The sequence below is a fragment of the Scophthalmus maximus genome, chromosome 6 (genome assembly GCF_022379125.1).
Source record: "Scophthalmus maximus strain ysfricsl-2021 chromosome 6, ASM2237912v1, whole genome shotgun sequence".
NCBI classification, from domain to species: Eukaryota; Metazoa; Chordata; class Actinopteri; order Pleuronectiformes; family Scophthalmidae; genus Scophthalmus; species Scophthalmus maximus.
This window is the reverse complement of record NC_061520.1, coordinates 14,338,064-14,365,757: the sequence shown is the minus strand read 5'-3', so window position 1 is coordinate 14,365,757 and position 27,694 is coordinate 14,338,064. Positions and strand designations below refer to the sequence as shown.

At 41.7% G+C, this 27,694-nt stretch overlaps 2 protein-coding genes across 2 annotated transcripts; both read left to right on the top strand.

The window, feature by feature from the left end:
- The first annotated feature begins 719 nt into the window (after positions 1–719).
- On the top strand, positions 720–5,964 carry LOC118309702 (ADP-ribosylation factor 3). Its single transcript, XM_035632104.2, has 5 exons — positions 720–765; positions 2,649–2,892; positions 2,977–3,087; positions 3,197–3,321; positions 3,786–5,964. The coding sequence occupies exons 2-5, from the start codon at positions 2,745–2,747 to the stop codon at positions 3,945–3,947; spliced, it is 546 nt and encodes a 181-aa protein (XP_035487997.1). The 5' UTR covers positions 720–765; positions 2,649–2,744; the 3' UTR covers positions 3,948–5,964.
- Positions 5,965–8,488: 2,524 nt separating this feature from the next.
- Positions 8,489–27,686, top strand: erbb3a (erb-b2 receptor tyrosine kinase 3a). Its single transcript, XM_035631556.2, has 29 exons — positions 8,489–8,843; positions 15,592–15,734; positions 16,049–16,235; positions 16,614–16,739; positions 17,027–17,092; positions 17,618–17,736; positions 18,030–18,171; positions 18,354–18,467; positions 18,922–19,039; positions 19,173–19,246; positions 19,357–19,447; positions 19,622–19,636; positions 20,243–20,457; positions 20,548–20,680; positions 20,824–20,917; positions 21,172–21,326; positions 21,415–21,468; positions 21,574–21,715; positions 21,799–21,918; positions 22,017–22,115; positions 22,696–22,881; positions 22,994–23,149; positions 23,295–23,370; positions 23,473–23,619; positions 24,485–24,582; positions 24,669–24,863; positions 24,966–25,034; positions 25,243–25,501; positions 26,068–27,686. The coding sequence occupies exons 1-29, from the start codon at positions 8,750–8,752 to the stop codon at positions 26,838–26,840; spliced, it is 4,260 nt and encodes a 1,419-aa protein (XP_035487449.2). The 5' UTR covers positions 8,489–8,749; the 3' UTR covers positions 26,841–27,686.
- Positions 27,687–27,694: the final 8 nt, after the last annotated feature.

Below are 27,694 nucleotides of genomic sequence, written 5' to 3'. Positions count from 1 at the left end.
GAAAAGATAAATTCCAATATTGAAAGTGACTTTATAATATTGTAAAGTTGTAATGTCCCAAAACAATGTTGCCACAGGGCCAATTGCCCTGGGTGAAGAAGTGTACAGTGGCCCTTTGTTGACTGAGACAGAAGTATCTCCAATGGGGACAGAAAAGCCCAACACAGTACAAAGGTTTTTTTTTACTTATTCTGATCAGTCCTCTGACATGTTCATACTGTAATGAATCACAGGTGTAAATAATAGGTGTGCATGCTGTCTCACCGTGACGCTGTCGTGACTCAGCGGGGTGAAGAAAACCATTGTTAATGTTTCAAACCCTTCCAATTCAAAATGTCTGCTCCACACGGTCCTGTCAACCGCAACAGTTACAACCAGGTGGACCACCATGAGTTGAATCCGGGGTGGACCCTCGGTGTACAGGGAGTTTATATCTGAGGGGATATATTTGAGTTTTCCATTGGTTGACACGGATATGAAATGAGACCAGAGTCACTGACCTCTACATTCAGGGACTCTGTATATGTTTTATTTCACTATTTGTTATATTAAACATATTGTATGTATTTTCTAAAAGACAAAATCATAAAAAATCAACAGAACAAAGGTTAACAGAACCTGTTTGTACAAGCGTCCTTTAAAGAAATAAATAAATCTGTCAACAAGAAATCTGGTTTGCTTCGACACGTACTCTCGCGAGATCCCGTTTACTGCTCCCCCTGAAAATCTCGCGAGACTGTTCTGTGAGAGGACTCCTCAGCGAAGGTAAGTGAGGACACCGTCCCCGCCGTCCACCCGACAATATACACCCATGTCCCCGCAGGTCATTCAAACATGAGTGCGTTCGATGTGTGTCCCGCGTTGGCCGTGTGGCCGCGGGGTCGTCCGGCCTGACCGCAGCGGCGGGCGGCTCGCTCGCAGCAGGATGCCCGCTGAGGATGGACGTGCGGGGCGGATACTCGCTGCTAGCTGCCGTTACGTCTCATCGATTCAGCGGTTACGGCCGCTGCGGAGCGATGAATGTGTTTACAACAGATTCATTGATGAGGAAAAGACAAAGACTGAGTGCGGAGATGAAACGCGTTCGTCTCTTTCCGGAGGGAATGTGTGGGGCCGCCGATAACGACAGGTTAGCGGCATCGTTACCTGCCGCAGCAGCCTCCGGCTAAAGTCACCGGAGTCGCCCGGGGCTGAGACCGGGGCACGTCGCGGCCCTGCCGCCCGGTAACACCGCCGTCTCGAAGGGGTCACGTGTAGTGGGACGAGGGGCCGGGGTCCGGGCGGTGACAGTGTGCCGGCCTCCTTCAGCACCATGGACAGGGATGAGGCTCACCGCTGCGACTGGCTCCGTCTGCTGCTGTTGTGTGTTTCAGTCGGATCGTTTCATCAGCGTGCTCTCAGTGGTTGTTTGAGATCGATACAAACAAATAGACAGAACCAGTGATTTCTCTACACTTGAACACTAATCATTCAGAATATGATTTAACACATATTCCAACATTTACCACAATGTTGACCAGTCACTGGCCCTACCACCTAAAAGATGCTCCATATCTTTTGTGATCCATATATATATAAATATGTTAGCACTTTATTCATCTAAAACGTTCCCATTCTTTGAATGGATTTGATTTGTTTTTTTATTTTTTTAATGTTTATCTTACTTTAATGTGCAGTACTCAATTTCAAAAAGTTGATGTGCAACACTGTTCACATTGTATGTATTCGGTTTACAATGTATATATTTCTTTTTGTAAATATTTGTACTTCTGCTGCTGGAAGACAGCAAATTTCCCCATTGTTGGACTAAAAGAGGATTATCTTATTTTGTCTTACCTTATATTATCTTATCTTATCTTATATTTTATCATATTATGCTATATTATATTATTTTACTATTGCCATCGCGGCCTGCTTTCTACATGTATGTCACATGTATAAAGCATGTGTCCATCCTAAAAGAAGGATGCCTCCCGTGTTGCTCTTCTTTAGCTCTTGAAGGTTGTTTCCTTGTCTGGATCCAAGGTGTAAAGATAGAAGATGTTGCACGTTGGGCAGATTGTTCGTCACGTGTGAGGCCAGTTTGTGATTTGTGATCATGTTGCACAGATGAATTTGACTTGACATGACTTGGAAGTACAATATTTAGACACTACACAGCATTTTAACAGAAGTACTGCTCAGCGTCATCTGGACTACAGGGCACATGTATAGTCTTCCATTGTCACTGAATGTGTTCAATCTAAGGCCTGGTAATGTAGGGCATTTTACATTGTGCTCTGGGGGCTTGGCGTTGTCGCAGGCTAACATTTGAAGGAGAGAGAGAGAGAGAGAGAAAAGAAACTGCAACAAGGATCTGAACAGATTGCGCTGTAGCCTGGAGTCATCACAACAGAGAGGGTGAATGAGATGCATGTTGGTGCAATGATTCCAGGCTACACCTGCTCCTGTCTTTGAGACGGCACGTAGAGGTGAGGTTTTATGGCGGTGCAGTGTTCGTATAGAAAGGTGAGAGGGGGTTTGCGTGAGCTTTCCTGCTGCGTGATTATCTTTTAGACCAGTTTAATTCATTTGATGTTTTCCCTGGAATGTAGCAACACACTTACAAGTATTCCTAAATGGTAATTTGCTCTGTTTCTCTCTTTCAGCCTTCCTTCGTAATCGATCCCTGCTCATTAACTGAGACTGTTATCAAGCGTCACGATTGTAGCTTCACTCTGAAGTTTAAAAAACGGATCTGAATCATGGGGAACATTTTTGGGAATTTGCTGAAGAGCCTCATCGGAAAGAAGGAGATGAGGATCTTGATGGTTGGGCTCGATGCTGCGGGGAAAACAACCATCCTCTACAAGCTCAAGCTTGGGGAAATAGTCACCACAATCCCAACCATTGGTAGGTGCACAGAAAAGCAAAATAACTTCACGCACACTAATGATAGACCCCTGTGTTTGTTTTACATGTTGCTCCTGTTTCCAGGGTTTAACGTGGAGACAGTGGAGTACAAGAACATCAGCTTCACTGTGTGGGATGTGGGTGGGCAAGACAAGATCCGCCCCCTCTGGAGACACTATTTTCAAAACACGCAGGGTGAGCAGAGCTACTCAGAGCTAATCAGAGGATTATTCCAACCTAAACAGAGTAACACTTGTCTTCTTTTGAAAATATTGAGTTCAGCGTGTTCTCCTCGCTGTTTCAGGTCTTATTTTTGTGGTGGACAGTAATGACAGAGAGCGAGTGAATGAAGCACGGGAGGAGCTGATGAGGATGCTTGCTGAGGACGAGCTGAGGGATGCAGTCCTCCTTGTGTTTGCCAACAAACAGGCAAGAAATCATCACTGTTCTGCATTGCACAATATATACACACATACTCAGGATCAACCCCCCTAAACCTACTTCCTGTTTTATGTTGTAAGAAAAAATGCAACTTCTTCTTTAAGCTGAAAGATAGATCATTAATATCACATATGACACATAAGGGAAAAAAAGCATATCTTCCCATTGCACATGCTGGAAGCAGATCATTTCTGGTTAATGTTTGATCTGTGCAGATCAATTAACTGCCTATTGAATACTCAAATAAGTTACTTAACATATATGTACATGCACATTTCCACAGTAAATGCACACATGCTGACTCAAACCCACACAATAATACAAGCCACCAGCTGTCTTTAGGGTCACACACACACACACACACACACACACACACACAAAGCCTCGTCACTGATCCTTCCACAGACTGAGGGAAGGACTGTCTCCTCACTGACCTCTCACTTCTCTGACAGGACTTACCAAACGCCATGAACGCTGCTGAGATCACAGACAAGCTGGGATTACACTCCCTGCGTCACCGCAACTGGTACATCCAGGCCACCTGCGCCACCAGCGGTGACGGCCTTTATGAGGGTCTTGATTGGCTGGCCAATCAACTCAAGAACAAGAAATAAGAAGAAAACTGGAACCAGCAGCTGGCAGCCACACCCATCCACCTCTTTGATTTGTTTCGAGAACGGGGCTGTTGGTCAGGGACAAGGGTTTTGGTTGGTAGGTGCAGTGCAAGATTCATGGTCCGGGGGAGGTTTTTCCGCTTCCGCTTTCACTTTCAGTCTGTTGAGGTTTCTAATTGTTTTCATCTCTTACTGCAAACAGATTCTCAAGCACTCGGTATTTTACCACTCACGCACACTGACACACGCACTCACACTCACACTAACTGTAAGCAATCACAGCAGACACTTGCTTTTCCTGTGTCCACCTCTTGTCCGTAGGTGCAGTGTACTGTATGTTAGTCTCTAGGTGCTGTACCGAGTCCCGTGTGACTCCACTGAGTCGACAACGAATCAAATATTACTTTTTGTTGGTTTGTTCTGTCTGTGTCAGTTGCACACACTGATTTGTTTTCCTTCTCCTGGCAGAGCCGATGTTTGAGAACAATCACAGCCGTCGAATCCATGTCACCATAATTTACATTGCTCTTCCTTTTTAATTTTTGCGAGCAATGCTGAGGCACTCTGATACGCGGATAAAGCGCATGCAATGTGAACTGTATGTGTTTGTGCAAGTGGCTCAAACAGTACTAATCATGAACAACACGTCCTCTTACTGCCTCATTTTTAAAAATCTTTTGATATCTGTGGCGTCTTTCTAAGCCCTGTGTGAGATCCCAAAGTGTTGAAGTCGCCCTTTTAAAATATTTCGAAATGCACAGCACACTCTGGACTGCCTGGCCTGCATGCAAAGGTTGCTGTTGCTGACATTGTGGCATACTTTTTCATCCTCCGAAATGCATGGACGTCAACGCTGTTTGTCGTTTTCTTCAAACTGCCCTGATCATGTGCTGGTGCCGTTTACAGTAGGATGCAGAAACCAACTCTGCCGCCGCGTTCTGCTGCTTAGTTAGTCAAGATGTGCTTAAAACAGTTTAGTCAGCTTTATGGCCTATTCATATGAAAGCAGTATATAGGTTGCCATGCACATAAACATAACACACAGTTGCTGCTTGTCTGCCATCTTTGCCATGCGTGTACTCAAACTGCATCAGGTTGCTCTGGCTTTGTGTGTGTTTGTCTCCGACTTGCATATGGGGGGGGGGGTTGATTCTGATGTCTCTGTGTTACTGAATGTGAATATTGTTGATGAATCTATAAATGACTGTACTGATATGTATTTGACATGCATTTTCCTCTATTTCTGTGACGTGTCAGCATAATTATGTGAAAGAAAGCAGGGGAAGCAGATCAATATATGTCGGTGTTATATTTTACGAGAGTCATCAGTACGTCCACGACTCGCCGCTGAACAGACGACGAGTCACTGCGTCACTCCCTACACCAGCACAATCCACCCATTTCTGTCAATAAATCTACTTCTGTGTGCCATATGTGGGTGCTGCTGCTCACACACCGGTGACAGTACGACATACTGTATATTCACTCCACCAATCAGTTGCATTGTTCATATTCAACATCTATCATATGTTAAATAGTGAGTTTTATCATTTGGGTGTTGTGGCCTTATATTTAGTAATGACTTCAATTTGATTGTGTTTGGTTCAGACTGAGTCACATATTTATCTATGGTGTAAAGAATGATTTGCAGATTTATTATTCTGTGCCCTCAACAGGCAGGTTTTGCACCACGGTTCGAAGATGATTAGGCAAAGTCGGATAGTATTTTTGTTTTGCAAGTTTACTTGATTCATGTTTGATGGTAGGTCTCTTTGGTTTGTTTTGGGGTGTAGACACTTTGATGTAGACTGTCTCTGTGAAACAACGAGGATCAATGCGAACATTAAAGAAAAAACAATTAACTCTTATGATTCATTCTGTACTGTTACAGTTGTCCAAGTACATTTGAAAACGATAAAGACTAAATGACCCAATGCTGAATGCATGGGGACATCTGTATGTGATGTAAGTCAACAATCTAAATCCTGCTGTATTACAAATAAACCCATTTTCTGTATGACCTGTATGAGTGAGTGTTACTGATGGACTTCAAACTCACATGTTTGCAATTAATATTCGTGTTTAGGAGCGACAGATGACAACAGAGGACACAGAAAATCTTGCTGTAACAAACTTCAGCCAGAAGAGGACAGTCTATCTATCTGTGAACAGCTGAATCCACATGTTGAAATTCCAAACAATTTTCTGTTTGTGGCCTGGGAGCCCCTTGACCCTCTGTAACCGCTTATGAAACATTAATAATTTACAGTTATTTTTGTCTGGATACTTAGTCTTTCCATCTGTAATGGGAATTAATTCTAAACCTGATTTTGAATTGTTTCAACAACAGCCCTCAGAAAAACACAGACCTCCACCAAGGCGGAGTGAGATCATAACCCACAACCCAAAGATATGACTCAAAATTAAAGAAATTAGCTCGAAATAGCAAAGGTGAAGAATCCTTAAAAAAAAATCCTGGATTCAGAAGATATGATCATATACCTTAAATTTATTTCTCTGTGAAAGACCTTTTGGGATAAAGTTGTTCATGCAGAGATCACATACTGTAACATGAAAATGTGAAATATTTCTATATTTTAATGTTTCCCTTCAAATGTGTCTGTTATTCAGCAGGTTGTTTCTGTGAGGATGAAAAGGAGAGAATTACTACATAATGCTATTAAATATGTGAACGACTTCCTGGTAGTGGTGGAATATTAACCGTTAGTTTTTAACATCCACTCTACCTTTCATTTGACTCTGACACATACGCACAGACTCTTTGCAGCTATGCAGACATTTTTTTTTCTCTCAGAAAAATAATTCTTTGCAATTAGACCAGTCCAGATAGAGAGTGTGTGTGTGCGTGTGTGTGTTCAGACTGGAGCTGCAGGCAGAGCCAGTTTCCTCAGAGTAGTTCAGCTGGCTTGCCCACTCTTACAGGCAGACAATGTTTGCATGAAGCTTGAGTGACTAAATAACAAGATGGCAAAGAGATAAGATGTTCTGACCAAATCAGATGATAGTCTCAGTTCAAGCAGAACACTTCCTGCTGTGCAGCTTGAATTGATTTATTGAAAGAAATAATTAATAACACATGGTCTGACCAGAACTCATGTACAAATAAGTCCTAAGTACAGCAGTATAGTCACGCAGCAATAAAACAATCTTACATCTCCAGCACCAGCACCAAGGAGTGGAGGGGTCAAAGTTTTATTGCTCATTGGAATAGTTAAGAAATGAAAAGTAAGAAGAGAGACAGTTTAAATATTTTGTTTAAGTAGTGGAGGGGATGTTACCATTTTTTTAAAAGAATTCCTTACTGAAGTTAGTTATGAGTTAAGGTTTGAGCGGGCAGAGGAAATGACTCAACTGTTCTAACTGTAAAGATGAATTCACATACAAATGAAGGAACCATAAAACAGACAAGTTGGGAAATACAGTTTATCAATACAATGTAAAATGAACAACAGCAACTTTCAGAGTTTCCTTTTGATTTTTTATGTTGCATTAGAATATTTTTATTGTACTTTTTGAACATGCGTGTTCTAGAGATATTTCATTAGTTTTGTGTTTTTTTCATTATGGACTTGGCTCCCAGTTGTTGTTCCATTAATCAACCAATAGTCGATTTGGCCTTTAAAATGTCATTAAACAGAAAAAGAAAATGACTTGTTTGTCTGGTCAATAGTCCACAACACAAAGATTTTAATTTTGATATGAAACAATTCAAAGAAAAGCAGCATTTCTAATACAAAGTTACCAATTGATTTTCTATCAGTTTATCAGATCACTGACTAATGTTTCAACACTAATAGTAACCAGAAACTCAGAACATCAAGTTAATCAACATTTACACAGCAGCAGCAGCAGCAGCAGAAGTAGTAGTAGTAGTAGTAGTAGTAGATGTATTTAGTTATTGGTCACCACTAGGTATGGTGATGTGTTGTGTTTTGTATTTCTCAGTAGAATTGCTCGCTTTCCTTTTCAATTTTTTTCAAATTTTTCCAGAACTTTAAATTAAGTGAGATCAAATTGTATTTTGGATCATCAGTTTCAGCTGAATTGTCACTTATATTCCTTCAGCTTTTCTTAGCGGGTTTACATTTCAATTCCTGAATTTATTTAAGAAAAAACAACAACTATACAAATTGATTTTTACTTATATTTTCAACATGAGTCCCTAAAAGCATTTGTCAATCACGGCTATTGATCAATAAACTTCAAAACGATTAGGGGAAGGGGTGTTTTTAGGAAGATAGAGAACACTGGTGTGACTCCTGCAACAAACACCCTGGATGCATTCATCCTTGTTTTGATCGCAAAATACTATCTTCATATTGTTCTTTCAAAAAGGTGTGTTCAAGGTTGCCATTGGGTTTCCAGGTTTCGAAACCAGTGAGGGTGTAGTGCACAGTGCTGGGCCCTCCCAGATAAATCAGTGCGAGAGGATGAGACGCTCCCGCCGCTCATTGGCTCAGCGCTGCGCTCCAATCACTGCGCCGTAGTGACTCCCTCACACGGAGCGGGGCGGGCGGCCTGTAAAGTTGCGGCTCAGTTAAATGTCAGAGAGAAAACACAAACAGGTTTTCACTAGAGTGCGCCTTCACCTCCTCATTTGACGACTCGAGGACGTCGAACGGAGGCAACAGATTTCAAAAAAGACGGGAAGAGCTGGATTGATTCATGGACTCTATCGGACTGACACGACCGAGGACGATTTTGGACGATAAAAGGACACATTTCTTCTCATTTATGTGACCGGGATGTTTGTCTAAAACGCCACCCGCCTGGACATTTGGATGAGGATGAGTGCCCTCGTGGGGAAGGTGCAGGCGGTGCTGTGCGTCCTGCTGGTGTGTGTTCTCCAACGCTGCTGCGCTCAGACGCCAGGAGGTGGGCTCCATCACACACACACACACACACACACGCACACACACACTGATGTAGGGAAACACCTGTTCTACCTCTCAAACCCCCACACACCAGAACCTGTTCCACACACATAAAACTCGTTTGCCGTGAGTCACCTGCACTTATCCCAGGACTCTGTGTGTGTGCTTTGCCGTGTTTGTCTCAGTTATTTCAAGGTTTTGCGACAGCGTGGCCCAACCTTTCACCACCTGTTGACTGACGACCACAACCAGCCCAAAACCACTTTGAAGTGGAAAACTTTCATGTTGAAATCTCTGTTTTCTCACTATTGTCAGCTGCGGATGATTTATTATTTAAGTAAAGTCCTACATTAAGTAAAAGTACAGGATCAGACCCCTCCCAGTCTTAATGTATAGCTACATCATATAATTTGATGTTCATCAGCTTAGTGATGTGTCAATGTATGAGAAGTATTTTAATGTTGAACCGATTAAGTTGAAGCTAATTCTAACTGCTTGTGTGTTGGGTAGTTCAATCTGTAGAAATGTATAACATTTGACAAACTGATCATACTGTAGGGCTGCAACTAGGGATTATTGTCATTATGGACTTACCCCCAATTAATTTCCCATCAATCAATTGATAATTTGGCCATTTAATGTAAAAAAAAAAACTAAGAATATGCCAAGACATGTTTTAGCTAATTCTCCAAAACACAAATGTGTTAATTTTGCTATGATATAATTCAAAGAAAAGTCTGAGAAAATGTTGCCTATTGATTGTCAATTAGCTCCTTGACCAGTGGTCCAACTCTAATAGTGACCAGTGACTGTAGATGTCAAATCAGCAGACTAGAGGGAAGAAGTGGAAATAATCAAGTACAATGATCAAGTACTTTCCTGTAGTAGATGTACTTTGTTACTTTCCGCCACCAGGTGTGGCGATGTGTTGGTGGCAGAGAGAGGTGTTGTTGTGATTTGAATCTCAGTGGAACTCTATGACCTTTGACCTCATGTTCTTGTCCCCTGTTACATGGCTGCAAGTGTCGCACTCAGTCTGAGATAAACTATATGAACACGAGCCCACACACACACACACACACACATACACACACACACAGGCACACAGACACACAAAACAAAAGCAAAAATACAAAGAAAGATTTCATCACATTGTGCAGAGGAATTTGATGTTGAGACTTTATTGATTCACACATGTAACAAACTCACACAATGACAATACATACCAAAACGTTGTGTACTGTTTATTTCATTAATTAAATGGTTTATATTGTTAATGAGTTGCTTGCTTTTATTGGTCAAAGGCTGTGAGATTGAAAAACAATCAAACTACAAATTGAATGAAAGGAACTTCAGTGCTGTAACTTCCGCAGTCATGGTCATTTAGCCAGTTGTTGTGCAGCAGTTGTGAAAGAGGTTGCTGTTGTTTTGCTGAAAGTTGGACCTGCTGTACATCCACCTTTGATTTGAACGTATCAGTTGTAATACACAAGGTTAACTGGCCAGTCACAATAGAGTAATACATGTTTTTAGAGTTTTGTGGTGGAGACATCCATGGTGTATTTCAATGTAAAACAAAAGTTTTCGCAGGCCTGTTTCCAGAGGGACACAAATTACAAAACATGTTCACATTAATAGAAAACATAGATCTTGCCAACTTTCATTTTCAAATACAGTTGTCGTGCCAACAGGAAAAAAGTTAAGTCCTTACTTTAACATTATCATGAAAAAACAGTGAACATGTAAGTGCAATGTCTCAGTTGTTTGATTTGTGAAGTGATGTAAGTGTATAACACGCCACAGTCACATTTGATTTATTATCCTTTAAGAAAACCACAATAGCTTGTACCGTCATTGGATTCAGTACATTTACAGGTGGGACTTACGCAAATAACTGATGTGTCAAAAAGCAAATATGTTGTCACTGTCGCTGTTGCCAGCGTAAGACGTTGAGCAACACTCTGCGTCTGTAAGGTTTGAGGAAGAAGTCTCACACATTGTAAACAGAAAAATATCTTCCAGGTCATTTGTACACAACCACTGGCTATGCATGCACAATGCACCATTATATGAAGTAGATCATGTGCTCAGGCGTCTGTCTTTGTGTGCGTGTGTGCGTGTGTGCGTGCGTGTGCTCACCTGTGAGGTATGCAGTAATCTCTGTCCATCCTGTGCCAAGTTTCTGTTTACTTCAGTCATCGTCTCAACTGCTTTATTGAGCTTGTTTATCTCCTCCTCCCTCTATTGTTTTCTTACTCTCCCTCTCTTCCTTTTCGAGTATTGAAACCTTGGTAACCGACGAATGAAAATAACTGCTGAACCTGATCCGCGTTATGTTTTCGTCATGTGATAGGTTACACTTTAGCGCCGAGGACAATGACACCATTTTGCAGCGGCCTCATGTACTGTACAGTGTACGATAATTAGTGACGGGCACTCTGCAGGGTTTGTAAAGAGTGAGGAGTAACAATGACAGTGAAGTGTTGGTGCAGACAGACAGAGGCTTGGACTCACAATCTGATGCACTGCGACACTTGTTCTTGCACTCTTTTAAAAAAGCGCCATTGTGTCCTTGTGTGTGCGTGTGTGTGCGTGTGCGTGTGTGCGTGTGTGTGTTTGTGTGAGCGCTGACTCTAAACCCTCCAACCCATTCCTTTTTACTCCATCATCCATCTGCCATCACTGAAATTTTTCCTTTGACAGAGAAAACCCACTCAGAAAGTCGAGCTTTTCGGCTTCCACAGCTATAGATTGTGCATTGTCTGTATGGCTGACATACCAGCAGTACATACTGTACCGCATGTGTACATACCGGTTTGTCTTCTTTTGCAGTGCATTGTGTGTCTACTGTGTTCATGCTCTCTGTACTCTTGTGAGTGGAGGATTCTCGAATGTATGTGCAAAGCTGTTTACGACCATTTCACAACAGGCAATTCAAACAGGGTAGAGTCAACAGCTCAAGTCGTCCACTGATAGCACAGAGCTGCTCCAAGGATTTAACTAAGGTGGGGTAGATAAAGAGCTTCACCCTTGAGCAGCTCATAAACTGACATCATTGACATTTTCCAGTAAATGGATTTTAATGAGCAAAAGTTTCTGAGAGCCAATTGTGGACAAAGTGTGATGACTACAGAACCCTGACACGAAACAAACAGAGGAATCTAATGTAAAGAAATAGTGTTTGACAGCATGCAAGCAATTGTTTGATGGTGACGAGATAATGCGAAGGAGATGGTTCCTTACCTTTGTTCCTTGTGAAAGAAACGATGTTTAAGTAGGGACCCTTCCACACTGGCCTGATTCAGCCCAAGAGCAATTTTTTAAAGAGGCTTTAAAGGGGTAAGTTGACCAAGTAGGGAAAAAAATAAAACACCAAGGGGAAAAAAATATATATCATTTGTCCGGGATAAATTTGTTTCCCTTCCTTTAACCTCTCAATCATCCCATGACCACTCATGTTCATCTTGTGACCCCTGGGTGGTGGTCCTGATGCACTTACACTCAAGGGGTACTCCAGTGTTTTCTCTTGTATGAAGTTGATGGACCTGAAAGAAAGACGTTAAACGTGTTCTTTATCATGGGTAAAATCAGCGGCCTTCCCGACAAAAAAGAAAATTAATAGTTTCCTGAAATCAACAGCGAGATTTCTTCCCAGAACCTGAGTCCTGGTTATTCTTGATAATCCACAGACAACGCTATTATTGGTTAGACATTATTTCTGCAGAGAAAGCCTTGAGTAGTGTCAACAAAATTCCATTCAGCACCATGCTGCAGGGGGTAATGCTTTATTTTTGTGTTTTTGGTGAAGTGACCCTTTAATAATAGTTGGTTAAGAGAAAGTGTCTGTGAACCCGTTGTTCTCAAAAACACAAATTACTCTTATCAGGACTTTATAGATGAAGGACATGCTCATTGCACGTCTTTCGCTCTTTCTCACACACACACACACAGACGCTGTGCTGTGCTGTGTGGTTAATAATTAGTAGGCATACTTCATTTGTGTGTCACTTGTGTGTTAGTGAGATTTAACACACATTCCTTTACAGCTGAATCAACAACATGCATATTGTGGATTTATTTTTTATTTGATAGTTAATATTCAGAACCACTGGTTCATTATTATGCTTACAGTTATAAGGTTAGAGCTGCTGTCGGTAGGATTGAGAGAAGTGTGGACATAGTCTCAGAATTCAAAACCCGACGACTCCTGCTCCCTCCCCCTGCCTCTCCGCTGCTCTTCGGTTCCTCCTCCACAGCTCCTCCCAGCCCGCCGTGCCTGCGCACGCTACCATGGCAACCGTGACGTTCCCACCGGTAAGAAGCTAACACGGACTACTGTCCACATTGATAGACTATAAGACGTTTTTTTAGTTATGGCTGCCTCTGAGTGACCCAGAGTCTGTCACAGACGATCTGTCTCACATATAACTACCAGCATCAAGCGACAGTTTCTTCAAATATGAAAAAAAGTTATTTTTGCAAATCCTACCGACAGCAGCTTTAAAGGGTCAGTTCGTCCAAATATCAATAAAGAATAAAAACCGTTACGAATTGGTATCCATGCAGATGGATTTGGGGGCAGTGGAAGGAGACAAAGCTACTGTGACAGGTGTTCTGAAGACAACAGGACATTGAGAAACTGTAGTTTGTCTTTTTATTTGTCACATTTTTACACAGTCAGCATTTGGAGCTGCAGTCTGCATAAGTGTCAGAAATTGGACTGTTTAATGGAGTGATAACTTAATGATAACTGAATACACAGACATGCTTCACATACATTTAGATTCAGTGTGACTTAAACCCTCTGAGTATAACATTGTCTTCATGTCCATTTTTGAATAAATATCCCTAGAGTAGCTTATGCTCTAGAACTTATCCAAGAATCACTACATTCATTAGTTGTTCATACAAATTGCAAACAGGAACTGCTATAATAGTGAGTTTTGGAGCCTGGTTGAAGTGAGCAGAGCAGAGCGGCTGATGATCTGTCTCATAGTCGGGTTCTTCCCAAAGGTGTTTAGATGGTGTTGAGGTCGAGGCTCTGTGCAAGCCATCTGAAAACTATTCATTTCATGTTTCATGCCAAAAGTATGTGCCACATACTTTTGTCCATATTGGGCATGCCCCAGCGTGAACAGAGTACATTTTTTTTGTTTGTTTGTATGTGTGTGCAAAGTATTCATTTCTAGATGACATTCAGCTCAACCGTTGAGTTCACGATTCTGTCCTCAGTTCTCTGCTGCCTCTCGCCTGTCTGACATTTGAATAGCAAAGTAGCTCTCAAGTGACGCTAAATGGCTGAACTCCCACAGATCATAAACAAAGCTTTGTATGTTTGTCTCAGAGAGGGACATGTCCTGTACACAATCCACAGCCTGTTTCACACTGTTGCAGTTCACTCATTGATTATGCCGCACGTAGATCACTTGTAGTAAAAGGCACAAAAAAGTCTTGAGAAAAAGTTACACTGTTGCCTCATTGATAATTGATTAAATTGATTCGATTTTCTGTAGTATTATTTTTCCTTCTTACACCACTGCATGAACATCACTGAACAAATACTAATATACCTACTGATGAAGGAAAACAGTCAAAAAATATGTTTTTCCCACAAATCGAATGCAAATACCAACATTTCCTCGATACTTCAAAGCTCTCACATTTTTCTGCAGCTGTCAGCAACAGGTCCACCACATCCTGATGAAGATGTATATTTATTAAAATTGGTCAAAATGCTGCGTATACTGTTGTTAGTGCTTTGATAAGGGCAGTTTTTCGCCAACATTACTCAGACAGGAGCTAATTGTGTTTTTGTCTTGGACTCTTTTCGGCTGTGAATTACAGTAATACACATTTGATGACACGTCCGTATATACAGCACAGCTGCAGCACAGCGACCGTGGGACAGACTCAAAATAAATGAAATGCATCGGAGGGGTGATGCATACCCTGCATGCACGCAGTTTATACCCCAATCAGGCAATGCCAACTTTTTTACAGAGTAATGGTGCCGTTTCATAATGATGTCATTGTACTGTAATATATACCATATGATGACAAATGAGTGGTTTATCTAAATAACCTGTAGATCATGGTCAAAGTTAGCACATTAATACATTATATGTGATAATTTTCTGAATTCCTTGTGACGTCATGATGAGGTAATTTCTACCATATGATCCTGAATTATTTTTCAATCTATTTAAGCTGCATGTTCTGTCCATAGTAGTCTATAGTTTGCAGAGATACCTTAAAAAAAATTAACTATGCATGACATAATTTTCTGAATTCTCTGTGGCTTCTTTATGATTTAACAAATTATATGATGTCATATGATGGGGAATATTTTCTGATCAATATAAGATGTAGATTGTCTCTCTTGCCATGTTATTTTTTCGAGATATCTTGGAAACCGTGTATTTCACACCAATTTTCTTTCTGACCTTGACCTTAGACCAATCAACCCCAAAACGTATTGATCTGGAGATTCCCTCCCAAGAACATTGGTCCATACGTTGTTGAGTTATTGTATTGAGTTATTTGTACATACACACGCGAAAATGTATCATGAAAAATCAAAACGCATGAAATACAGAGACAACACAAGGGAAAGGGTTAGGTCATTATTGGGTTTGGTCTTTTATGGGGATTTATTGACCATCCAATCCTTTATATATGTGTATATCATGAGACCTGTTGACATTAAAGACACTCAAGGGTTAACAATTGTCCATTCTTCACTTTACCAGTTTGTTACGGCACCCAGAACAGTGTGAGTATGATGGAGAATCAGTACAACCAGATGAAGGAAAGGTACACGGGCTGTGAGATCGTGATGGGCAACCTTGAGATCACCATGATGGAGCACACCAGAGACTTCTCCTTCCTGCAGGTGAAGCTTCGAACACCCTGAGTCACATTTCAAAGAGCAACAGTTTGTGTGTCACTGCACATGTCACTGAGACCGGGTAACTAGTCTAGACAAGATTGTTCAAACCAAAACAATCACTGTCACAGAGTATGATGGATCTGTCTCAGATCATTTATGTCCCCTCAATTAAGTCCCCCTTGAATCACTGCACTACAGTCTTGGTGACGAACTACACGAGTAAATAACACATCGACTGCCAGGTTGTGATTTCTCTCTGATTAACAGCTGTATTTTACTTAAGATCTTTTTCTCATATTTTTTTCTTAATGCCTCAGTCTATCAGGGAGGTGACGGGCTACATCCTGTTTGCCGTCAATGATTTAAGCCGCCTGCCTCTGGACCAGCTGCGCGTGATCAGAGGCAACACACTGTATGACAACCAGTTCGCTTTGGCGGTGATGGTCAACTACCAGAAGGACGGGCAGTATGGCCTTCAAGAACTGGGCCTGACACACCTTACAGGTACACCAGAAGTCACTCCGTTTTGCGTGTGTTTAGAGTGTGGGAGGCTGGAGTGGAGCAGATAAGAGCTCAGGTTGGATGAAACACTCGGTTACGATTGGAGCTCCCACACCCACACAGTGCAGCCACACCTTCGGAGTACCGGTCGTCAGAGAGCGGCGGTGTGTGCACTCACTGTGATGTGAAGACCCTGGAATGTCTCATGAGCTCAGCCTCTCAACCGCCACTGTAACACGAGCTGCAGCTCATTATACTGAGTGTGTGTGTGCGCTGTAGTGAACAGCGAATGGTGGCGTGTGATAGTATGAGTCACAGGCCTGTTTGCACTTGCTTTGCCAATTGTCCATTCCCATTTACATACATGTGCGCCTCCCACAGAGATACTGGAGGGAGGAGTCAAGATCATCCGGAATAAGTACCTGAGCTACGCCCCGCAGGTGAACTGGCTGGACATAGTGAAGGATGGAACAGCTCATATTGTGATCAACGACAACGGGCCTGAAAGTGAGTGCAAAGGAATCACACATGATTATCATTTACGTTCAGGTCACATCTTAAAACAATACTCACAGACCCGTCAAGTGTGTGAATCAGAAGTGCTAGTGGCCGCTGTAATTATTTCCATTCCCCAAATAATTTCGGTGTAAGAAATCGGAGCAGTAGCCTCAGTTAGACTGCTCGAGTGGAATTAATAAATAAATAAGTGAGCGTGTAATTTAATGTCAGACTTTTCCTTTGGTTCTCTTGAAATATAAAAATGTATATCTGCTGATAATGACCTGATGTTTCAGAGCCGTGTGACCAAGCGTGTGGAGACGTGTCATGTTGGGGTCCAGGAAATGACAAGTGCCAGATCTGTGAGTGTCTTCATTCTCTTCATTTCCTAAGTCAGTTTCATTCATTACCAAAAGGAAGAGGGTGAGGGTGCACAGTAAACACATTATCATATACACATCATATATTGACATACATTACATACTACATTTCCAAACATTAAAATCAAAGGAATTAACACTGAAAACATCATACAAATAGCACAGTTTAATATGCAGTTATGCATCAGCATCATTACACACAGCGTGCTTTCTGGCAGATGATTTTTGCGAGTACACAATAGTCAGATTCATTGTTTCATACATAGTTTATTTTTAGTTCAATATTTATCTGCAGATATGCACAGCAACATTACCTAAAACTACAGATTTCTGTGCTTTTGCTGCAGGCCTGTATTATTTTACTTAATGCTGATGTCACAGTTTACATGAGCGTTATGTCATTTAAATAAATCATTCCAAGGGAGTGTCTCAGTTTAAAAAAAGAAGAAGTTTAGGAGCCATGTTGTTGCGGATTAAAAAATGAACTCTCTCTCAACTTTCCTTCAGTGACAAAGACCGTGTGCGCCCCTCAGTGTAATCGACGATGTTTTGGTAGAAGACCCAGCGAGTGTTGTCACATCGAGTGTGCTGGAGGCTGCACTGGACCCCTGGATACAGACTGCTTTGTGAGTCTGCCGCTTCAATAAGCCTTTTTACGGGCAAGACGCCTGGAGTCATGTTGACATGTCACGGTGTGAAAAAAAGGTGTAATTAATAAAATTAGGGATGGTTGATGGTTTTAGCTGCACACTGTCATGTCTTATTGAAAACCTCAGTAGTACAGAATTGTTGTTAACAATCCTTTGTTTTTGCTGCTATGACAAGTCACAATAACAGCCCATCGTAGACACAATCACACAAATGCACAGAACAAAGTTGTAAGCTGTGTTTCATATATATGACCTTTTTTTTTTAACAGGTGTGCAGGAACTTCAACGATTCGGGCTCTTGCGTGCCTTTATGTCCTCAGACCCTCATCTACAACAAGCACACATTCAAACTGGAGCGCAACCCCAATGCCAAGTACCAGTATGAATCCATGTGTGTGGCCCAGTGTCCTGGTGAGTCCCCACACAGGCGGCCTGATGCCTCATGTTCACGCCGACTCACAGTTTGATCAATATGCCGATCATTCAAACCTTTACGTAAAACTCATCCAATCTCAACCTGCCCGTGTACATTTTTGGACAATGTTGTTAAAGTCACTTATTTGACACATTTTCTGTTTGCTTTTTTTCAACAGCTAACTTTGTGGTGGAGGGCAGCTCGTGCGTGAGCAAATGTTCATCTGATAAAATGGAGGTGGAGAAGAATGGGGTGAAAAGTTGTGAGCCCTGTGGAGGCCTCTGTCCAAAAGGTATTTTCTTTTTAATTACACAACCTAGAGGGCTAACATCTTTCCAGAGCAGACTTTTGTTATATGATCATGTATGGTTAATTATTTGTGATGCATTTATGTGTATGTGTAGCTGGCAAAGATGGAGCCGGCTCTAACTGCATTACATACAGTTGAAAAGTAACAGATTTATTATATTGACGCTGTTTCTTATTTGTAAAATCTTAATTAGCAGAGTAACTATAGCTGTGAAATAAATGCAGCAGAGCGAAAAAATGTAATATATTCATTTGAAGTGTAATGGAATCAAGTAGCATAAAACCTGAGCTAAACAAGTACCTCAGAATTGTTAGCTACAGTATTTGAAGGAAATGTACCTCCACTGCTGGATGATTCTCACAAACGTGCACATTGTTTACTGCTTTACTTCATTTTCTGAAACTTCTCTCCCTCCTGTTCTTCATCTTCCTCCCAGCTTGTCATGGCACAGGAAGTCCAACCAAACAAACTGTGGATGCTCTCAATATCGACAGTTTCATAAACTGCACAAAGATTCTGGGCAGTCTACACTTCCTGGTGACTGGGATCAAAGGGTAAACAAAACTCTTTCTTGCCTTTGTAAGACAAGAGACTTTACTGTATGTAGTGTACGCATTTCATTTCTGTACTTTATGGATACTTTTTGCAACCAGACCTTTAATTTTGTCTTGTCTTTTCTGTTAAAAGCGACGAATACAATCACGTACCAGCCCTTGATCCAGAAAAACTGAAGATATTCAACACAGTGCGGGAGATTACAGGTGAATATAGGTGTAGGTTTTTAAACGGTCGGTCTAATGATGCTTTTTTGTCACATTGGTGTTTTTGCAATCTAGATAAGGCATCTGATACACATCGTCTCCATTTTCAGACTTCCTCTGTATCCAGTCGTGGCCCGAAAACATGTCTGACCTGTCGGTCTTCTCTAACTTGCAAACAATTCAAGGCAGATCACTTTACAAGTGAGCAGTCATTGGTTTTACTCTATATGTTTTAACATTGTTTTTGTCTCTCTCGTCGACTAAGTAATGTTGCTATCACGTTGTATATTTGAACAAAGCAGACTACACCTTTACTGGCATGAATCTGATTGTCTTTTTGTGTCTTCTCCCCCCTGTCATTTCTACACCATTTAGAGTAAGCTCTCGAAGGTACGGTAAATAATTCACACGCCCGCCTCTTTCCACCTCATCATGACATTTCTGTTTAAAACATATTTTCTTGGTTTGTGTATTATTATTCTACATTAGTCTTACAGACCTTATTCACTGCTGGGATTGTGTGATTCGGTGGTGGGCACAACTCTTTAATGATTTCACATTGTGTGTGTCCACTAAATTCAAATCCAGTTTTTAAAAAAAAAGCCCAGATGTGATTGGTGAAATTCAGACACCGAGGTTCATATGCAAACACAAGGATAAGAAATCAAGCTTCCTAACGTAAATGACCAATTGAATCTGAGAAACTTGAATATGGTTTTGTGAATGTTGGAAATGTCTGTTTTCTGTTTAACAAAAACGCTTAATATCATGTTTTTTTGACATTTCAACTCTTGAAATTACCTTCACAAAATCTCAAAGGATTTCAAACCTCATAATTCTGAAATATGGTTCTCAAAATAAAATATCTTGATGCTACAAATTCAGCAATGCCTCCATTTCACAATTAGAAATTCAGTTTCCAATGAAATTAAAATAATTAAGTACTCACAACATAGGCAGCTATATTTCTTCCTTAACATATATTTTATATTTCAGGGGCTACTCTCTTATGGTGATGAGGCTCCCCTCTCTGACCTCTCTGGGGTTACGCTCGCTACGAAAAATAAATGATGGCGACGTCTACATCACAGCAAACAAGAAGCTCTGCTACCCTGACACGATCAACTGGACGCGCATCATAAGCAGCCCCCGCCCGCAGCGCCGCCAGAAGCTCATTGAAATCAAGGAGAACCGACCCAGAAATCAGTGTGGTGAGTGAGGTTGGGTCATCTATATCACGCTTTTTTCTATGCATTAATGTTGATGATGACACAGTAATTTTTTGTCCATTATGTGTGTAGTAAATGACGGGCAAGTGTGCGACCCCCTTTGCTCTTCTGATGGCTGCTGGGGTCCCGGGCCAAACCAGTGTGTGTCCTGTAAGAAATACAGCAGGCGAGGAACCTGCGTGCCAGACTGCACGTTCCTAACTGGGTCAGTTTTCATAAAATAACTAATAATAGGAATAGGAGTTTCCACCCTGTTTGTCTTGAGTGAGTAATGTTTACTCTGGTGTAGCTGTCCCAAGTCATTGTTATCTGCAGTCTGCTGAAAGTGACTTTTTGCCCTGAATGCAGGGAGAGGCGAGAGTTTGCTGCTCGATCGGGAGAGTGTATGCCCTGTCACCCCGAGTGTAAGGTCCAGGAGGGGAAGCAGACCTGCACCGGCAAGGTATGTTTCTCCTAATTCAGTGAATAACTGATGCCAGACTACCAGGCGGGCTATGCTTACAGTTGTAATTTGCACAAAACAAACAAGTTCTTCAAGTACAAGAATCCTGTCGTGATACCTTTGGGTGTTCTGCTGCCACCTAGTGGCTTTACCTTAGACATGAACATACCCCACAAAGGCATCGTGAACATTTTTTCCTCTCTTTGCCCGTCTGTCCGCTTCAATTTGTCTGAACTCTCCCTCCTTCTTTCCAGGGAGCAGATGAGTGTGTTGCTTGTGCCAGCTTGCAGGATGGTCCACACTGTGTCTCCTCGTGTCCTGAGGGCGTGATGGGAGGGGAGGGAGTCATCTTCAAATACCCCAACAAGCAAGGCAGCTGTGAGCCATGCCACATAAACTGCACTAATGGGTAAGGAATAAAGAGACATCAGTGTTTATGGACACACATGCCATGTTTTTTCTTCTTTAAACCGACCCCTCTTGTGTTTTATATTCAGGTGCTACGGTCCAGGAATTGGAGACTGTGGAGAGTTTTCGCGTTATATTTCTGGGTACATTTCTCCTCTCATTTTGACATATTATAAATAAGTTTCGATTCAGTCTCAAGTGCTGATAATTGGATATAATATGTGCTTCCTTTTCATCTCTGTCTCTAGACAAGAGACCACTGCCATTGTACTGGGAGTGATTGCCCTCCTCTTTGTTTCGTTCTCCATCTTTGTGCTGACGATCCTGTACCGCCGAGGTATTGCCATTCGTCGGAAGCGAGCTATCAGGAGATACATGGAGAGTGGAGAGGTCGGTCAGAGTCTGTAGATTGGGCTGTATTATTTTATTAGACCTCGTTGAGGGTTGTTAATGAATGCTCTACTTGCTAACAGAGTTTTGAACCTTTGGAGCCTGGAGAGAAAGGAGCAAAAGTCCATGCTCGGACCCTGAAGCCCACAGAGCTGCGTAAGATCAAGCTGCTGGGTAATGGAGTGTTTGGATCAGTCCATAAGGTACTTGTGATTAACACTTTTCCTTATCCAATCTTTCTTTTTTACACATGTAATATGTATTCAACAAATTATGCATGTCTGCTTTCTGTGCTTCATAGGGTATTTGGATTCCCGAAGGTGATACAGTGAAGCTTCCTGTGGCCATAAAGACGATTCATGATCGCACTGGTCGGCAGACCTTCTATGAGCTGACTGGTGTAAGAAAACATGACCCAAAAAACTCCACCAAATATAGACTTTATTCTGAGAATGAAATGCTCACTGCCTTTAGGCTTGAAAGATGACTCTGAAATGTTTAATCTTACATGTCATAATGTATCAAACCATTCATAGGAACATTTCATTAAACTACTCCTTCAGCTTGATCCTTTCCACGTCTCCAGTGTTAACATGTTTACTCGGTATGATAAGTTATACTCCACGGTTTGAAGATGCATGTAGATTCTCTACAACCTAGCTAAATACCATGTATGTGTTGACATTGCATCCACACTGGCACATTTCATGATTTATTGTCAAAATAAAGATTGTTTGAAATGGACAGAACACGCATGTAGACAAAAGGGATCTTGGCGATTTTACAACTTTCTGTGGACATTTTGTGCTTTGACTCTTGGTTCCCCTTAGAAATCCTTTATAGTGGCTCTAGCTCTACCTCTAAACCCCGAGTTAGATATTTAAACGATCGACTTTGTGTGGAGAACTGCTCTCAGAATCCATATTCAATGATGACACTAAATGAAATGACTAACAAGTCACCTGATATGTTCACGACAGCACATGATGGTGATGGGAAGCTTGGACCACATTAACGTTGTCAGGATCCTGGGTATCTGCCCCGGGGCCAGCCTGCAGCTCGTCACCCAGCTCAGCAGTCAGGGCTCCCTGCTTGAGCACGTCAAGAACTGCAAGAACAACCTCAGCCCGCAGAGGCTTCTCAACTGGTGTGTTCAAATCGCAAAGGTAAAGAACAAACCTATGTTTTTTTTTGCGTGAGACGTTTTTTTAATCAAATTGTAGGTCTATTCAATCAATAGCCCTAGCACTTATAAACAATCTTGCTCACTCTCATCAGGGTATGTATTACTTGGAAGAGAACAGGATGGTCCACAGGAACCTGGCCGCCAGAAATGTGCTCCTGAAGAGTAACTACACGGTCCAGATCTCAGACTACGGCATCGCAGACCTCCTACATCCTGATGACAAGAAGTACTTTTACAATGAGGTCAAGGTCCGTGATCTGGCAGAAAGGATACGACAAATTATCAAATTTCATTCATTTAATTTGCTCTTGTTTTGAAACATTCAATGTCTACTTATTTTTCTGCTGTCTTCACTGAAGTTAACAATCAGACATTTTCTTTTTACATCTTTAGACACCAATCAAATGGATGGCCTTGGAGAGCATCTTGTTTCGCAGATACACACACCAGAGTGATGTCTGGAGTTATGGTGAGTTTCAAGTCCTAGGTTGGCAAATATTAAGCATTTTTGAGGTTTGAGCTTAACCGTACTGCTGTTTCATGCCACACTAAATCCATCGCCCTTGTTCAGGTGTGACAATATGGGAGATGATGTCCTATGGGGTAGAGCCGTACACAACAATGCGTCCACAGGAAGTTCCTGATCTGCTGGAAAAGGGCGAGCGTCTCTCTCAGCCTCAAATTTGCACCATTGATGTATACATGGTCATGGTCAAGTGTGAGTGCCTCTCTTCTGTACTTCTAAATTTAGTCTGGACTACAAAATGGCATTAACGTTATAAATATAGACTTTTTAGTCATGCTAGTACTGGCTCAAGAGATGGATTTAAGTGAAATATGTTGAAAACTATCGTCATGCCTTGGATTTTTCTATGTCTACATGCATCCCAACCAAAGAGCACCTCAAACAGTGGGTCCAGGACGCACTCCTTTTTCTAGAGACAAGACATACAAGTCAGGTGTTTCTCCTGGTGAAAGATCATGTAGTGTTTTGCGTCACCCCGTTGCCAGTCAGTCGTGTAGTATGGACTTTTGCAACGGACGATTGTAAGACCCCGATCAGAAGACAGCAAGTCGTGTGGTGTGAACTTAACAGTGATCCGACAACTTTAAAGTTGTGTAGCCTGAACTTCACTAAACCAAACCAATTTTATATAACTAATGGATAGATTGCCAAGAAATTTGTGTTGGCATTTCATGTCCCCAAGGGCATATTGGTGATCTCTTAACTGTTCATCTGATGTCATAATCACATAATTTATTTAATTTGTCAAATAGTTGGGTTCATGACCAGATAGCTGCAAAATAAATAGCATTACCATCAGCCTCAGCTGTATTTTGTGTTTAGTAAACCAAAATGGTAAACATGGTAAAAACAAAACTACTTAGCATCAGCATGTTAAAGCCGAGTTGTGAGCATGTCAACATGGTAACATAAGCACTTTGCTGAAACTAAGCTGTGCCCAAGTACAGTCCCACAGAGCCATTAGTATGGTTGTAAAAATTACAGTCTTGTATTAGTTTCAGATGCTCTTTATTGTGCATTAGTGGCAAAGTGTTAATCTATTGTTCTTCACTTCCAGGTTGGATGATTGATGAGAATGTACGTCCAACATTCAAAGAGCTGGCTAATGAATTTACCAGAATGGCCAGAGACCCTCCTCGCTATCTGGTGGTCAAAGTAAGAATGACTGACTGTGTTTGAGTTTGGAGCTTCAGTAAAAGTGATCATGCCGTACAATGATCTGTCTCACCACTGTCTACCAGGAGGACTGCAGCCAACAGGACTTGCCGCCGGATGAAGCTGCTCACTGGAGTGCAGACCTGGATGATTTGGATGATCTAGACATCAAGCTGAAGGACCAGGGGGCGGAGGAGGTCACGGATGGCATGACTCCAGCATCCCACTACCTGTCTCCGTCCAGAAGCCACAGCCACCTCTCCAGGATTGACACTCACAGAGTAATGGACACCACCTCCTATCAATTTCATGGCTGTTCTATGTTTGGAAAGGCCTTTTCTGTAAAGTCCAAGTAAATCTAAATCCTGCATTTTCTTGTAAAGGTTGTTGTTAATCCATCAAGTGCAACTGAGTACTTGCCGATGACCCCAGGTGTTGACAACCCAGGACAGGTAGCTAAAACAGTCTTTTGTGGTGTTAAGCCACTTAACCTATTTTGTATTGTTGTATATCCACCCAATATTCTCAACTGAACATCATTAAGGCCAGATTTTTATACAGTATACATATTTAAGCTAAATAAAGATCAATATCATCCTACAGCACATGCTTACTTCTGTCATATTACTAATATAGGCCTGTTTGCGTTGTCTTGTGCAGGCTATGTGGCAGTCACGCTCTCGACTTAACTCGGCCCGCACTGTGTCTGAGAGCTCTGAGGGCTGCAGCACAGCAATGGAGCTGGAGATGATCGACTTTCCTCTGGCAGGGAGCCTGAAAAGAAGACGCCATCGTGAGGACAGTGCTTACATGTCGCAGAGGGACAGCATGTCCGGGGGTCCACCAGAGACTCCATCCCCAGAAATTGAGGAAGAAGACCAAAATGGATATGTGCTCCCTGGAGACAGCCCAGAGAGAGGTGATACCATCATTCACTATAGCATCACAGCAGAATTATGTGGTCCTAACAATGGGAACAGGCCTGGAGATCTGGATTAGTTCCCAACTACCATTTAGAAGAGTGAATATAAATCTTCAGTTTTATACTTTTTTCTTTATTGAACTCTACTGAGTATTAAATCAAATACCAGCTGTGTACCATGTTCCATTTAAGAGTCTAACAGGGTAATAGTTAAGGTAATAGGAAAAACATTTATTTGCTTTTCGATCCACTCTCATTTTTGGTAAGTATGAACTAACAACCAGCAGCTGGTTAGCTTAGCTTAGCACTAAGACTAGAATCAGGGGAGAAGCAGTGAGCTAAGCTCTGTCTGAAGGTAACAAAGTTCTGCATTTAAGCTTTGAAAAAGTGTATGCACATCCCAATATTGAATCAAATGCATTGGCCAAAAGACAAAAACAGTATAAAGAAAAAGGTGCAGATACAATGAAAAGATGTACAGCTACCATGAAATACAAGATGAAAAAAGGGAAGAAAAAAAGACATATATCTCAATTTATTCACTGTTCTTTTTTCTTTTTTAGATACACTACTTCTTTCATCTCGAGCCACTCCTGGCAGGTTGGGCAAGTCTCATTCTGTAGGTCTTCTGGATGACCCAGACGATGAAGAATATGAGTATATGAACAAGCAGACACCTGCCATGCCCAGGCACAGTAGCCACTGGCTGAAACCAAACAAAAGAACTTCCTCTGTATCGTCACAAGCGACAGCATGCTCAGGTGATACCACACCGTCTCTGGAGGTCAGGGGAGTTCACTCAAGGAGCAAGGACAACTCGGATTCAGAGCAGCAGGGCTCTAACGAAGTTCAATATGAATACATGGTCATCAGAGGTACTGAAAAAGATGAAAACCCTCCAGCACATGAACCTCCTCCGATACCAGCAAGCTTTGGGGGACAGGTGGAGGATGAAGCGGAGGAGGGAGAGGAGGATGAATATGTGGAGGACAGTAACTATCATTACACAAACAGACAGCCAAAGCTGCGACAAGCTCTTCGAGACAGGATGGAGCTGAAGATACAGGGGAGGGACGATGGCGAGGCGTATGAATACGAAGACATGGACTGCTTTGCTGTCATGCGGGATGAAGATGCAGTGGTGTACCAGAATGTGCGGAGGGGAGGGGAGGGAGCAGTGGAGGGCATGAAGGAACATCAATCTGTGTTTGAACCTTATGTAAAAGTGCGAGCTGGAGCCAGGGCTGGGGAACCTGCAGTTGCCGACACATCTTTTGACAATCCGGACTACTGGCACAGCAGAATTTTCCATAAGCCTGAAGCAGTGCCTACATGACGAACATTTTAAATCTCATGAACTTCCCTCTGAGATGTATACGTGAAGGACCTGAAACAGAAGCCATGTTATTACTGTAGCCTAAGACACCAACTAAAAAACCCAACACGTGTGGTTTTGTTGTCTGTTACAGGCTTACATCCGATCTTGTATGTAGGCCTTTGATTTTGGGCATTTCCAGAAGTAATAGCACTGACTGTTGAAAGCACCAACAGAAAGTTATATTTTTCTGTTTACATTGGAAATGAACAAAGAATGTTTTTTGAGACCTCTGTGTGTGATTATATATGAAATGCCTTTTCTACACAATAAGCAGCCTAACCTCAAAAAGAGGAAATCAAATTTTGTGTCTCTGAATTACATTAAGATCTCTGTGTTGTTAAGTTGTTTTTAGCTACGGTCATTGTCAATTTATGTAGTTGAGTCTCTTTATAGTTGTTTAAATTGCTTTACAGCCTCTGCATTCTCTTTGTGGTCTATTTGTGTCTCTCGATTGTCAATCTGATTCACTTTGTGGCCACCATGCTTCTCTGTGTAGCAAGTGGCAACCCACCATGACGTCACCCATTGGTTTGTGATATGCCAGTCAGTTTGCGTCCTTTTGAGGTCATTTCTTTGTAGTTGATTTGATGGACTTTGCAAAAAACAAATGTTGATTAAATGTAACTATTGGGCACATCATCTAAAGAGATGATGTGCCCAGTAGGGCCATGCAGCCATGTTTCCATGATCACATAGAACAGAAGCTGTTTAAATGTTTGTAAAACGGTGAAACTGTCCTTTAGTACTACAACATGTTAATTATTGAACAATGACTTGATCGACAATACAAAGTATTATACACTGTACATTCC

Bases quoted from the DNA above. Each gene is read 5' to 3' on its own strand.
- LOC118309702 (XM_035632104.2), top strand. From the start codon at position 2,745: ATGGGGAACATTTTTGGGAATTTGCTGAAGAGCCTCATCGGAAAGAAG. The intron at 2,893-2,976 runs GTAGGTGCACAG...TCCTGTTTCCAG, and splicing joins CACCACAATCCCAACCATTG to GGTTTAACGTGGAGACAGTG. The intron at 3,322-3,785 runs GCAAGAAATCAT...CTTCTCTGACAG, and splicing joins TTGTGTTTGCCAACAAACAG to GACTTACCAAACGCCATGAA.
- erbb3a (XM_035631556.2), top strand. From the start codon at position 8,750: ATGAGGATGAGTGCCCTCGTGGGGAAGGTGCAGGCGGTGCTGTGCGTC. The intron at 16,236-16,613 runs GTACACCAGAAG...CGCCTCCCACAG, and splicing joins GGGCCTGACACACCTTACAG to AGATACTGGAGGGAGGAGTC. The intron at 22,882-22,993 runs GTAAAGAACAAA...CACTCTCATCAG, and splicing joins GGTGTGTTCAAATCGCAAAG to GGTATGTATTACTTGGAAGA.